This window comes from Fimicolochytrium jonesii (assembly GCF_025526975.1).
Source record: "Fimicolochytrium jonesii strain JEL569 chromosome Unknown EV422scaffold_40, whole genome shotgun sequence".
NCBI classification, from domain to species: domain Eukaryota; kingdom Fungi; phylum Chytridiomycota; class Chytridiomycetes; order Spizellomycetales; family Powellomycetaceae; genus Fimicolochytrium; species Fimicolochytrium jonesii.
The window spans coordinates 217,736-230,232 of record NW_026515707.1 but is presented as its reverse complement, the minus strand read 5'-3'; the positions used below and the strand labels follow the sequence as shown (position 1 = coordinate 230,232).

The 12,497-nt window shown below is 50.3% G+C and overlaps 1 protein-coding gene across 1 annotated transcript; it reads right to left on the bottom strand.

Annotated features, from left to right (window-relative positions):
- Nucleotides 1-9,627: 9,627 nt before the first annotated feature.
- Nucleotides 9,628-11,099, bottom strand: EV422DRAFT_330223 (uncharacterized protein). The gene has a single exon (XM_053066351.1). It carries the CDS (start codon nucleotides 10,799-10,801, stop codon nucleotides 9,704-9,706), a length of 1,098 nt encoding a protein of 365 aa, XP_052921167.1. The 5' UTR covers nucleotides 10,802-11,099; the 3' UTR covers nucleotides 9,628-9,703.
- Between the last annotated feature and the right edge of the window lie 1,398 nt (nucleotides 11,100-12,497).

Below are 12,497 nucleotides of genomic sequence, written 5' to 3'. Positions count from 1 at the left end.
TTAGCACGTTTAGGCGCACTACTACCAGAAGCAACTGCGTTATCGCTTGAGTCGGTCCCCTTATTGGCGAGACGACGTACAGCAAACAAACTAAGCGCACGATCCATCAAACGAATCAATGGAAATGCGAGCAGAGGGTGTTGCTCCCTATATTCAACCATCGTATGCAATAACGACTGGGCGATCTCATAGCCGACGGTATTGGTCCTATTGTGAGTAAGACCACAAAGAAACAGGTTAATCAAATCGTCCAGAGTGATAACCTCCAGGTTGCGCTGTGCCTCGGCAACGATACGTTTGAATTCCGTTACGTATGAATCCATCGACTTATGAAACGTCATACGCTCCAGAGCATTGAGCAGGTTTGTTTTCGCGTTCGTAGGATAGAAGGCTAACTTGAAAGCCGTTTCAAAATCCTCTTTCCGCATGTCAAGCCTGCACGCGGTGTCAAACCAGGTACGTGCGTCGCCTTCAAGCGAGCTCGAGACCTTCTGCATGTACTTAAAGTCATCAATTGGAAAGACCAAAAGTAACCATGAAGTCCTTATGCTTCTGCAAAAACGTGTCGACAAAAGCGGCCTCGCGCCGTTTGCCATTGAATGGATGCTGCGAGATCCATGTACCATGATGTCTACACTTCTTTATATAGAACGGATCCACCGACCCATCCTGCAGCACATCACGGCGCATCGCGGAGTCACTCTCCAACCTAGCTCGCAAACGCTCTTCAACAGCTCTCATCCGGGCTTCATACTCCGCAATGGAGAGTGTTAACATAGCCGACGCAGGCGGGTTGCCCGCGGGCGGCGGAGGGTGTCCTCCACCGACCTGAATACCCTCCATTGGGACAGGCACAACCGGCAGGCAAACCTCAACCCGAGGTTTGTCAACCGAACTCTCCGGCTCCTCAACGATCTCAGTAATAACAGCTGTTCGGCCAGGAGTAGTACCCTCACTCCTGTCCACTGTACTACCTGTTGATGTACTCATGACGACGTTCCAGCCAGTGTAATCTCGTTTTCAGTTCAAATAAATTTAAACAACGACAAATACGCCCAGAGTGCCGTATTCCGTTGATGTTGTATAGCTCAGTACCTCGAGCAAATACACACAAACAACTAGGGTTCGAATCAGGTATATGCCGTATGCAAGAACCAAAATTTGGGCATAGATTTTCCCTCCTTTTGAAGGAAAAATCCCCAAAATCCACCGTCTCCGATGTCGGCGGTGTCAGGGATATCTCATCTTCACTTGTATTTCATATTATATCTCTTTACTTCTCCTTGATCCGAGACCCGGGCTGGCCACCCGAGCTCTCGGTAATACATTACATAAGGCGCCAAGCCTCAATGAAGCCACGCAAGCCCCACTGGCAGCCCATATATAAAGCCGTCAGTCGAGCGGCCGCTGCAAAGAGCTTCTTACTTTTTTCTTCACTACAAGCCACTGCTCTCAGCCCTCTCAGAAATGCCCAATATCGTCTACGTTTCCTCTGACGTTACATGGTAGCACCACCTACCGCTAGCATCACCAAGACATAGCTCGTCAACGACGCCCCTCTACCGGACGTCGCCCTTACACTCGTCCACAAGCAAGAATGGACGGATAGACTCAAGCTATCATTGCGGCTGTCGCAGCTGCTTTCGCTAATTGGGAGCGTGCTTTTACTCAAGAAACCCAACGAGCCGAACGTTTCAGACTTCTTATGGACGCTCGCAAGAACGAGCTCATCAAATACGATGGCGCCAAAGCTGCCAAAAAGATCGAAGAGTTTGTTACGTCTCACCACAACTTTCTCGAGTCTCTCACTGTCCCGGCTGTAGGGGCTGGAACAGACGGTACTGGAGCTGCCAATGACATACCCTTTACTATGGCAGCGTACGCCCCTACGCTCACTACCTACCTCAAGGGTACTGCTCTCTAGTGGTACAATACGACTTACGCCTCCGGCGCTCCCGCAAGTTGGTCAGCTTTCGAAACGGCTCTTGTCGCTCACTTTTATCCTCGCAACTTGCGTAATACTATTGAGCTCAAGCTTTCCGGTCTCAAGCTCGGCGACTCTCTTGAGAAATATATCAAGGAGTTTCAAGACACCAAAAATGAGCTCGAAGCTGCTCATCGTCTCGATAACACTCACGGCACCATCCTCCTTATCGATCAGATTCGATACTTCAAGGCTGGTCTTCTCAAGAATACAGTAATCGGTCATTATCTCGTTGAAGCCGTTACGAACTTCGAAGTCTCGCAGACTACCAACATCAACACCCCTATCACTCTTGATCAAGCTATCACTGCAGCTCGTCGTGCCCATGTGGCTCACGGGTTCACTGACGGCAACCAAGCCAACACACCTCGTCTGATTGCCTCGGCATCGAGTGCTCGTGGCGGCCGTGGAGCCAGCCGCGGTCGAGGTAGTCGTGGCGGTGGTCGTGGCGGACGATTCGCCCCTTACACCAATCCTCGAATTACAGAATTCGAGCAAGACTTAGATGATATGACCTTTGGGCTCAACGCCCTTGGTACGTCATACTATCCCCCTGGAGTGAGTCGTCTCACTTCAGGTCAAGTTCCCTACCAACGTCAACAGCCCTTTCATTGACGTGGACAATGGCAAACTACTCACGTTCCTTGTCAACGTCCAACGACTCCTTGTCCTTTTTGTAACAAAATGGGACATTGGAGAGTTGAATGCTGGTCAAATCCCGAAACTCGACAGCAAGGCTCGCAAACCCAGAACCGACGCGGTGGTTTTCGACAGCGCGGTCGTGGCGCTCAAACTCCGCAGCGCAGTCGCCAACCTAATCAACAACAAGGTTCAGCCAATCAGGTTGATGCTGGGTCACGCATTACGGAAATTCTCGATGACGCCGTCAACTCTGTGAATACTACGAATACGACTAGAAATCAATCTTCGAGTTTTTTCCAAGGTTGATAGAGCCCCTTGGTAGCTCTGCTCGGCCTACAACACACGATCCTACCGATAAACCTGCCTTTGAACCACTGTCTGCTGGACTCTGGGTCTCTCATTGTTGCATCGGAAACAAGTTTGCTTGTGTTCTTTTCGATGGCGGCGCAACTGGGTTATTCCTTGACAAGACATTCGTCGAAAAGCATAAGTTTCCCAAGAAACGTATCGAACCAAAGCAGATATGGCTGGCCAACAAAGAATCCTACATGATTCTCGACACGGTCGTTTCGGAAAAGTTAGATCTATGGGATCTCGAATCTCAGTCGCTTTTCTTAGTTGGACAACTTCTCTGGCTAGTCAGTAATCTGGCTTACGACGCTATTATTGGAATGCCTTTCTGGCGTTTCTTTAATTACGCTGAACAATTCTCGATGAGTACCTTACCTATCCTTTGCTGGAAGAATTACGGCCCTATACCAAACGCACCGCAGTCTGTCACCTTTAAGTGCGAAAGAACTTAAAGAAACTGGGAAGACGTCAAATACATCCCGAGACACAACAACCCTTACTTTGATGTGCAACAAGATCCGGTCTATGACAAAAGACCTGTTCGACCTGTTCGGATCATCAAACCTGTGGATACCCGTCCTCTACAAGCTGCACCTCATTACGTATCTTGATTCGCTCAAGCCAATGCCCTTCGCAATCCTCAAGTCATAGAAATGACTTCCAAGCGATTCAATAAGGCTTGGCGATGGGACAACTTTGAAAAAGACACAGTCTGTCGCCTTGCTCTTCATGAAATACCGGACGCTCCTCAAGAGCTTAAAGGAAATCCAGGACATCTTAAGGATATCCTAAATAAATACGTCAATACGCTCTTCAAGAGCTTAAAGGAAATCCAGGACATCTTAAGGATATCCTAAATGAATACGTCAATATGCTCTTCAAGAAACCGGAAGGTCTACCCCCTGATTGCGGAGAAGATAATTTCAAGATCAAACTCACTGAAGGTGCTGAACCCATTTGGCAACCTCTTCGGCACATGAACAAAGAAGAACTCGCTGAACTCAAGAAACAAATCACCCTGGTGCTCGAAAAAGGATGGATACAACACTCCTCAAGTCCCTGGGGAGCTAGTGTTGTCTTTGCGAAAAAGAAAGATGGCGGATTACGCATCTGTTGGGACTACCGAGGTCTCAACGCCATCACCAAGAAAGATCGCACTTTTTTACCCAATATTTGTGAGATGAGGGATCGGATTCAAGGTTGTAAATGGTTTACGGTTATCGATATTCGAGAAGCATACCATCGTCTTCTTATACGAAAACAAGATCGAGAAAAAACGGCAATACGAACTCGCTTCGGACATTTCGAGTATTTGGTCATGCCGTTCGGGCTTACCAACGCACCTGCTGCATTTCAACGTCTTATGAATAAGATCTTCCATAGAGATTACGACGAATTCCTCGCTACCTACCTGGACGACAATTTCATTTTCTCAAAGATCTTAGCCGAACATCGGGAACACGTCGATCGTATCCTGAAGAAACTTGAAGAACATGCCCTTTTCATCAAGCCTTCAAAGTGCGTATGGGCTAAAGAAGAACTCGAATGGTGTGGACATATTGTTGGAAGACATGGTGTTCGCATCGCGCCCTCGAAAATCCAAGCTATCAAGGATTGGGCCACTCCAAAGTCAACAAAAGGAGTTCAAAGCTCTCTCGGGTTCACGAATTACTTCCTCAACTTCGTACAAGGTTATTCGGACATCGCTCTGCCCCTATCAAGTATTCAATCTTCGCAAGTCAAATTTCGATGGGGTCCTGAGCAGCAAGAGGCATTTCAAAAGTTGAAACAAGCGTTGATCAATGCGCCTACGCTAGCAACCATCGACGAAACCAAGTCGATTTACGTCTATACGGATTCATCAGGCTACGCTATCGCTGGCTGGATTGGACAGCCTTCTGGCGATGAAACGATCCCTACAAATCTGCCTACTCTCGTCGGACAATGTAAGAAGTTACCTCGGCTCCGGCCTGTGGTCTTCTTTTCAAGAAAGATGAAGGACGCAGAAACTCGATATCCTACGCACAAACAGGAGCTTTTAGCTCTTGACAAGATGTTGGTCGCCAATCGACCATATCTCATCGGTCGTTACTTCCGATGTTTTAGCGATCACAAGGGACTCGAATTCATCCAAAGGCAACACCATTTGAGCAGAAGACAAGCCAATTGGGTGGAGAAGCTACAAGAGTATGATTTCGACATCCAGTATTTACCTGGACGATGGAATCATATCGCCAACATGCTCTCCCGCAATCCAATCTATGCGCCTCCGTGTGTAGATTGTCAACGACGCCTCGACATGCATACGCAGATCAGCAACATGCTTGTCAACGAACCTTCCTCCAACGCTACAACAGACGATCCACAAAACTCACCTACCTGCTCAGAAGAAGAATGGAAAAAAGCGCTACGCGAAGATCCATCTTCGGGTTATCTCGATGAAATTTCTCGAAAGCCCCAACACGAGAAAACTTCGAAAGAACTCCGTTATACGCTCGAAAATGGATTAGTATGACACAAAGGACGTCTATACGTTCCTGAAGACATTTGCCCAAAGATCCTGCGGAAATTCCATGACGAACTTGCCACCGGAGGACATCTCGGTGTTAAGAAGACTCTCGCGAGAATTCTTACGGACTATTACTGGCCTACCGTACGCTCCGACATCATCAAATACGTTGGAACTTGCAAATCCTGTCGACAATTCAAACCTGGTCATCGTCGATACGGATTTCTTCGACCTCTTCCTATCCCTTTTGGAAGATGGCACACAATTGGATTCGAGATTTTCGAAGTAGATGAAACAAACTCTTGTCTCGTCTGCATTGATTACCTTTCCGGACGTGTGATTCTGACACCGATTAAGAAGACAATCACTGGACGCAAACTAGCCCAAGCCTTCCTATATCATGTTTGGAAACATGTCGGTACGCCAAAAGTCTTTGTTACGGATCGCGAACCTTGCGCACTTTCCGACTTCTTCCTCGCATTCGATATTCTCCTCGGCGTAAAACACGAATTCGCTACGGCTCGTCATCAACAAACCGACGGCAAAGTTGAGCGAGCCATCCAAACCCTGAAAAGGATTTGGACGCAATACCTCAACTACGACAAAAGCAATTGGAAGAAACTATTGCCTTTAATCGAATTCGCATACAATACCGCTCCGAGGGAGGAATATGAAGGTTTATCGCCATTCAAAGTAGATCTTGGACGCTCTCCAATCCTCCCGGGTTGGAATCCAACACTCGAAGGACAAGAACTCAAACTTCGAGCTGTAGATCGAAACGAAATCGAACTCTTCAAGAAAGGGCAGGAAGACATCGCCCGTATCGTACGCAAAAACCTTCAGAGATCGCAAGATCAATTCGCACGTCAACACGACAAAGGTTGAACGCCAATCGTATACAAAATTGGCGACCTCGTCGATTTGAACCGACAAGGAATCAACCTAGAAGTCGACGCTCAAAGAGGACTTCCATACTCAGCTACGTGGATCAAACCATTCAAAATCATCGCACAAGGAGCACATCCTGATACCTACAAACTCGATTTATCACCATCGAAGATCAGCGGCATCTGGCCCGTCTTTCACGTCGATATTTTACGACCACATCGCGAAGAGCAATATCCGCAATGTGCAGTTCCACAACCTCCTCCACCAATCAAAGAACGCGGACAACCTGAATGGGTTGTAGAAGATATCATGGACGAGCGACGCGCCGTACGGAATCTTCTAGTCAAATGGCTCGGTTATCCTGACCCTACTTGGGAACCCGAATCCGCACTTCGCTACACGCCTGCCTACAAACGATGGCGAAAAGCTCACCCACAATCTTTGTGGATACGGAGACAAACAGCATAGAGCATCTCATATTACATCACACGCGCGACGCCGCAAGAACCGCTCACTATCAATCACACCGCTGACAATGGCAACGTAAACTACATCACATCACGCGCAGCGACGCAAGAACCGACCTTACACACATACACATCACACACGACGTCGGCTTAGGGACGCCTTTGCCTCAAACACACACATCACAGAGTGCGTCAACACTTTAAAATGAACAAGTCGTCAACACTTTAAAATGAACATGAGCTCTCCCTTTCTTCACATATCCCTTGTAGTTCACCTCTTATTTATTCGGCGCCCTCCTCAGAATCTGAGGGAGGTGTCAGGGATATCTCATCTTCACTTGTATTTCATATTATATCTCTTTACTTCTACTTGATCCAAGACCCGGGCTGGCCACCCGAGCTCTCCGTGATACGTTACATAAGGCGCCAAGCCTCAATGAAGCCACGCAAGCCCCACTGGCAGCCCATATATGAAGCTGTCAGTCGAGCGGCCGCTGCGAAGAGCTTCTTACTTTTTCCTCACTACATTTCACTGCTCTCAGCCCTCTCAGAAGGGCCCAATATCGTCTACGTTTCCTCTGATGTTACAGGCGGGTTCTGGCTACGTTGATCCTTTACAGGATCTGAATCTATCAGATTAAAGACGCCTTTGAGAAGGTCAAAATCAACTCTGACAGTTTAGCTCGGTCCCACAACTGAGGACCCTATCCGCTCGTTTTCGCTTAAATATCGTATTAACGACGAAGCCGACAACGGATAACTTGTTTTGCAGTAATTCAAAAATCCCAAAACGTTCAGGTAAGTTTAAGGTAATTCTCGGGGTCGGGAAGAACCTTATCGGGGGTCGTTTCGGTCAAAACTGTCGCAGTTTTGCTATACGGAGGTTATAGTGGCGATGAAAAACCCGTTTTTTGATGTCTCCGTATCCGTACGTCAAATCTCTTTGAAACTTTCACAAGTCTTCAAGCTCAGTGTGCTCTACGAGGTTTCCGAGTTTGAAGTGGATCGAATAACTGGGGTAGATTTCCGATCCGCGAACGGGTTACTAATTGGCTACTAGTAAACACGTGTTTATGTTGACTACGTGTCGACCATCGAACGTATACTCTCAAAATGTTGATATACGGAAAGAGTCAGGTATGGATGGCTAACTCTGAGTTGCGGAGGTTTATTCAACCATCCAGGTACGAAAAGCAAGGTGGTTGCAACATATCGGTCGTGCCACTAGGTAAATAACCTAGAGGTTGGCGCTTTTCGACTATAGCGCACTAGGGGCTTCAGGAGTTGAGGAGGACGTTGTCCTGGACGTCCTGAAGGCTATATGAATCGTCTAGAATGATTGTATCAACGTTCTGTGACGCTTGCTACGTCCGCAATTTCGAGATGCTGAAGTTGCCAACGTGTTTACTACTAGGAAGCTCGTTTTGTTCGAACGAGTGGTGGTACCATGTGATGTGGACTACCTTCCACACGGGTTGTTTAACTGATGTTCGTATACAATAACTACTTTGCTGTAAGGTATTGTAGACGGACTGGGTGTTCGCCGGCGCTGCTATTCGGTGTGTAGTAAAAGAACTACTTGTTGTGAATAGGAACTCGCGACAAGCACTGTTATAGTACCCATGTGGTCGGGGTCCACTGGAGAACGCTGTTGGGCGTGATAGGCGTAAGGCCTTTCACTGACAGGTCAAAAGGCCTTTCACTGACAGGTCGGAAGGCCTTCCACCTAGACAGCGATAGGTCTTTCACTGACACGTTGTTCTCCAATAAGACCGGACAACCCAACACACATTACAGTGTCTCTGTCCTACTACTGATCACGCCTGCTCATGTGCGCACAAATACTAATCTTCCCTTGAATCTCCCCATCTCCTTGTACGCCATCAACCTGATCACTTTCACATCCTCCCCTTTTTTGAGCTTTCCTCTAGGAGGGGTGCTCAGAAGGGTTCCGCCGTGGTACTCCCTGTATTTTGCAGAAACCAGCCTGTTGCACCATGTTGCCATGGTGTGCTAGCCTCCGGGAACCTGCGCTACTTGGGCGGATGTGCTGGTGAAGTGGTGTTTGTTGTTTGAGGTCGTGGGGTGTCGTAGGTTTGATCAATCAGCGCGCCCTGGATGGACCAGCGCGGGATGGTCCGGCACCAGATGGTCTTGTTGTCCCCGGAGTCGTGGTCTGGGTCGCTTCCTGCCGGGCTTCTGCGCTGACGGTGCGTACTTTGAGCCACCATCTGCGGAGTACTTCCTTGGCAGCGGACTCGGGGAGAGGGATGACGTGTTGGTAGTCGATGAGATTTGTCATTGAGGGCGTGATGTTAGCTCGGAGCATAGGACGAGGTGGTTGCGGGGGTGAGGTTGCGGGGGTGGTAAGGATGTCGGCGACGATTGCGTCCAGGATGTCGTCAAGGGTGGCATGTTCGCTGGTGGCGAGGTGGGTGTGGGCTTCGCAGGCAGCCTCCTGCCGCTTGAGGCAAGCGATCGGAGCGAAGTCGTCAAGGCCTACGGTGTAACAGGACATCATGTTTCGTCTATCCTTGTTAAATTGGTCTGGGTTGCCGATTGTGTTGCCGCTGGTGATGGAAGCGTGGCTGATGTAGATGTCTGGCGAGTCCTGCAGGCTCGTCTTGAGGGTCTCAAGCTGACTTTGAGGGTCGAAGTTTACGTCTGCCTTGGGGCGCTGGGCAATGTTGAGCCCCCGTGTAGGCCATGAGCCGCCCCGGTACTTCGCCCAGGATTCCCGAAGTTCCTTCCGGCTATGGGCACGCAGGACATCTCGTGGCGTTGTGGTGGGCTTACTGAAACGCGAGGTGTTGGTGCAGCCCCGTCCGGGCAGTGGTCCCCAGTCCAGCACTGTGTGTTCGGCTAGCTGGGTGCGGACCAAGGTGATTGTGCCAGAGGGTGCGTCGGCACGGAGATACAAATTGCGGAAGGCAAGGTCTCCGGAGAGAAGCTTCCGTGGACGTATTGGACCATGAACCCATGGTCGTTGGGGTTCACATGGCAGTCAACGGCCACGTTGAAGTTGATGACGCACATAGTGCCTTGGGAGCCCGCAGGAATCTTGCGTTGACATTGGGCAGGGAGGTTGTCGATAACCTTCCTCCGACGAGCATGGCTAGCGGGGTCGATCCATTCGTGACAAATAGCCATGCGCTTGTGTGCCGTGGCATTCTCCGCAAATTCCAGGTATTCCGCCCACCCACGGCCGTATCTCAAGTCCCGACTTTCTGCTGTGGGGCGAGGGAATGTACCCTTGTTTGTCTCCCCCCCGGAGGTTGTCGTGGTCCACACTCCTCCGTGGATGACCGCCTGTGCGTCCGCTGCCGGGTGCCCCAGTTGAGTTCTGAACATCGGTGATCCTCCGTGTTTCGCTTCGGCCTCCGGCATCCTCCATCCCTTCGGCTTAAGTGAACCGAGGTCGCCGGTGGCGAGCCATTTCAACGCCAGATTTGACCACAATTCGGACTCCCCTTTTGGCACACCGAACGTCATCTCCTTGTCCTCCGGTTGGTCTATGGGTTTGGGGCCAAAGCTCGCTACGATGATCTTGAGTTCCCGAAGGTTGGGGCCTGCGTAGATAAGGTAGTTGGGCTGGTCGATTCGGGGAAAGGCGGCTTGGCGGAGCAGTGCTTTTGGGTCCTCTAGGTCGTCCCGAGTCTCGTGGATGCCGTGCTCCTTGCGAAGGGCCTTGGCACATTGCGCGTAGTGCGGTTCCAGGTTGGTGATGACGACGAAGACGGCTTGTTTCTCCATCACTTCCTTCTCCCAAGCTCGCATGTGGTTGTGGGCGGCTGATCGTGAGGTTAGCGCCGGGTGAGGGAAGAGTCCGTGTACGCGTGTGTACATGGTGGATGGGACGTCCATATACCCCTTGTATTGGCTCGGGAGCATGACGTCCCTGATGTCTCTCCTCCCCACTCGGTATGGTCGGCCTGATTCCATCTGCTCACTGGTCTTCATCGCGAAGTCATCCCTCCACCTGCGGTTCTCGTGGTCGTAGGGTGCCACGTGCAAGCCTGCCCTTTTGTCAACGTTGGGGTGCTTGGTCGCGGTGATTTTGCGGTCGGTTTCCGCGTTCTCCGGTAGGTCTTCTAGGCAAGGCGGGCAAACGAAGCTGTACTGCGCAAAGTAATCGGCCAGGACTTCTCTGTCTTCGTCGTGGTGGGGCAGTCTCTGGTTGTTGAGGCATTCCGGGTGGTAGAATTGGCTCCCACAGCATAGGTCTTGCAGCAGCCTTTTCCCGCCGGCCAACGTCCGTCGCGCTAGTCTGAATGTGTTGCAGACCACGAAACCAAGAATCGGTCACGTCGGTTTCGGCTTTGCCTCCTGCGTGGAAGAACCCCGCGGGCGACCACAAGGAGGGCGGTGCAGCGCAAAAATAACCATAGCGGAACGGCGAGGACTTGACGGGTGGCTGGGCCGGTTTGATGAAAGACATGGTGGAGCCCGAGTGTTGGAAGAGTCCTTCGGTGGAATCACCGTTAGCTGGCGCGACGGGCTGTTTCGGTTTGGAAGAAACCGCCTTGGGGCCTGACTGCTGGAGTCCTTCGCTGGTGTCACCGTGCATTGGAGCGACGGGTTGCTTGGGTTTGCCAGAGAAGACAGACACCACTTTGGGGCGTGAATCGTGGAGATTTTCGGTGGATTCGCCGTTCATCGTTTTGAGGGTTGCGGATGATTCGTTGCCAAGCTGGCGCGTCCCGTTCGGAACGAGTTACGGTGCTTGCAGCGCACGCGGATGGGACGTATGGGCGTCCGATCTCGTCTGACTCTGGGCGCAAATCGGAGTAAAGAGTAAAGAGAGTGTCTTTCTTATATACGCGAGGAGGGCGTATGGTTTCGGACAAAACGCGTGTCCGAACTACTGTCCGCGAATGTTTGGAATACCCACTCTCGAACTGTGAGCGACAACTTGAAAACCTCAGTACCCAACGACGAAGGAACCTTTTTCTCCATCAAGCAATACGCTACGGGTCAACTCGCGCGAAAGATGTACAGCACATGAACCAGCGAAGATTATGAATAAGACAGGACCTGGTCTGGCACCAGATTGATCGCAAAGTACACTGCATCTCGTCCATTTATCCAATTCATCTTTATTCACATCACGTTGGGGGAAAACAATGTATATCGCATTTTCAAGGATCATTATTCGAGCCTAGTTTATCGGACAAAATGGTTGGATGACACGGTTGCCGGGCCCGTCGTTGAAGCTTTCAGGATAGACGAGCTGCAGCGTGCAACAGCCAGCGAATCAGGCGCCGTATCAAGATTGTATCGGTTGCGCCACTGTGAAACGGTCATGATATGCCATGCTTCCAGGACTACCTCACAACGACAATTTGTGGCGACACAAATTGAGGCCGAAGGGTCGACGAGGGGCAGAATCAAGGGCTTTCACCAATTAGCGTGATACGAACGATGATACGGTTACCAGGAAGTCTTCCTGGCGCCGCCAGCTAACAACGACGGAGTCTGTCTGAGAGGGCCGCCACAAACAGACGGTGTGCTCAAGGGACTTCCGATTGTCCGTTGATGAATTGATGGACGCTTTGGGTGATAGGCTGCCATACCAAGGTTGCATTCTTTGCACCTTTGGGGCAGTGGTGATACTAAAGATGATCCGGTTACGAAGAAAGGGTCCTCGTGTCGCCAA

Excerpts from the sequence above, each read along its gene's own strand:
- EV422DRAFT_330223 (XM_053066351.1), bottom strand. The coding sequence starts at position 10,801 with ATGAAGACCAGTGAGCAGATGGAATCAGGCCGACCATACCGAGTGGGG.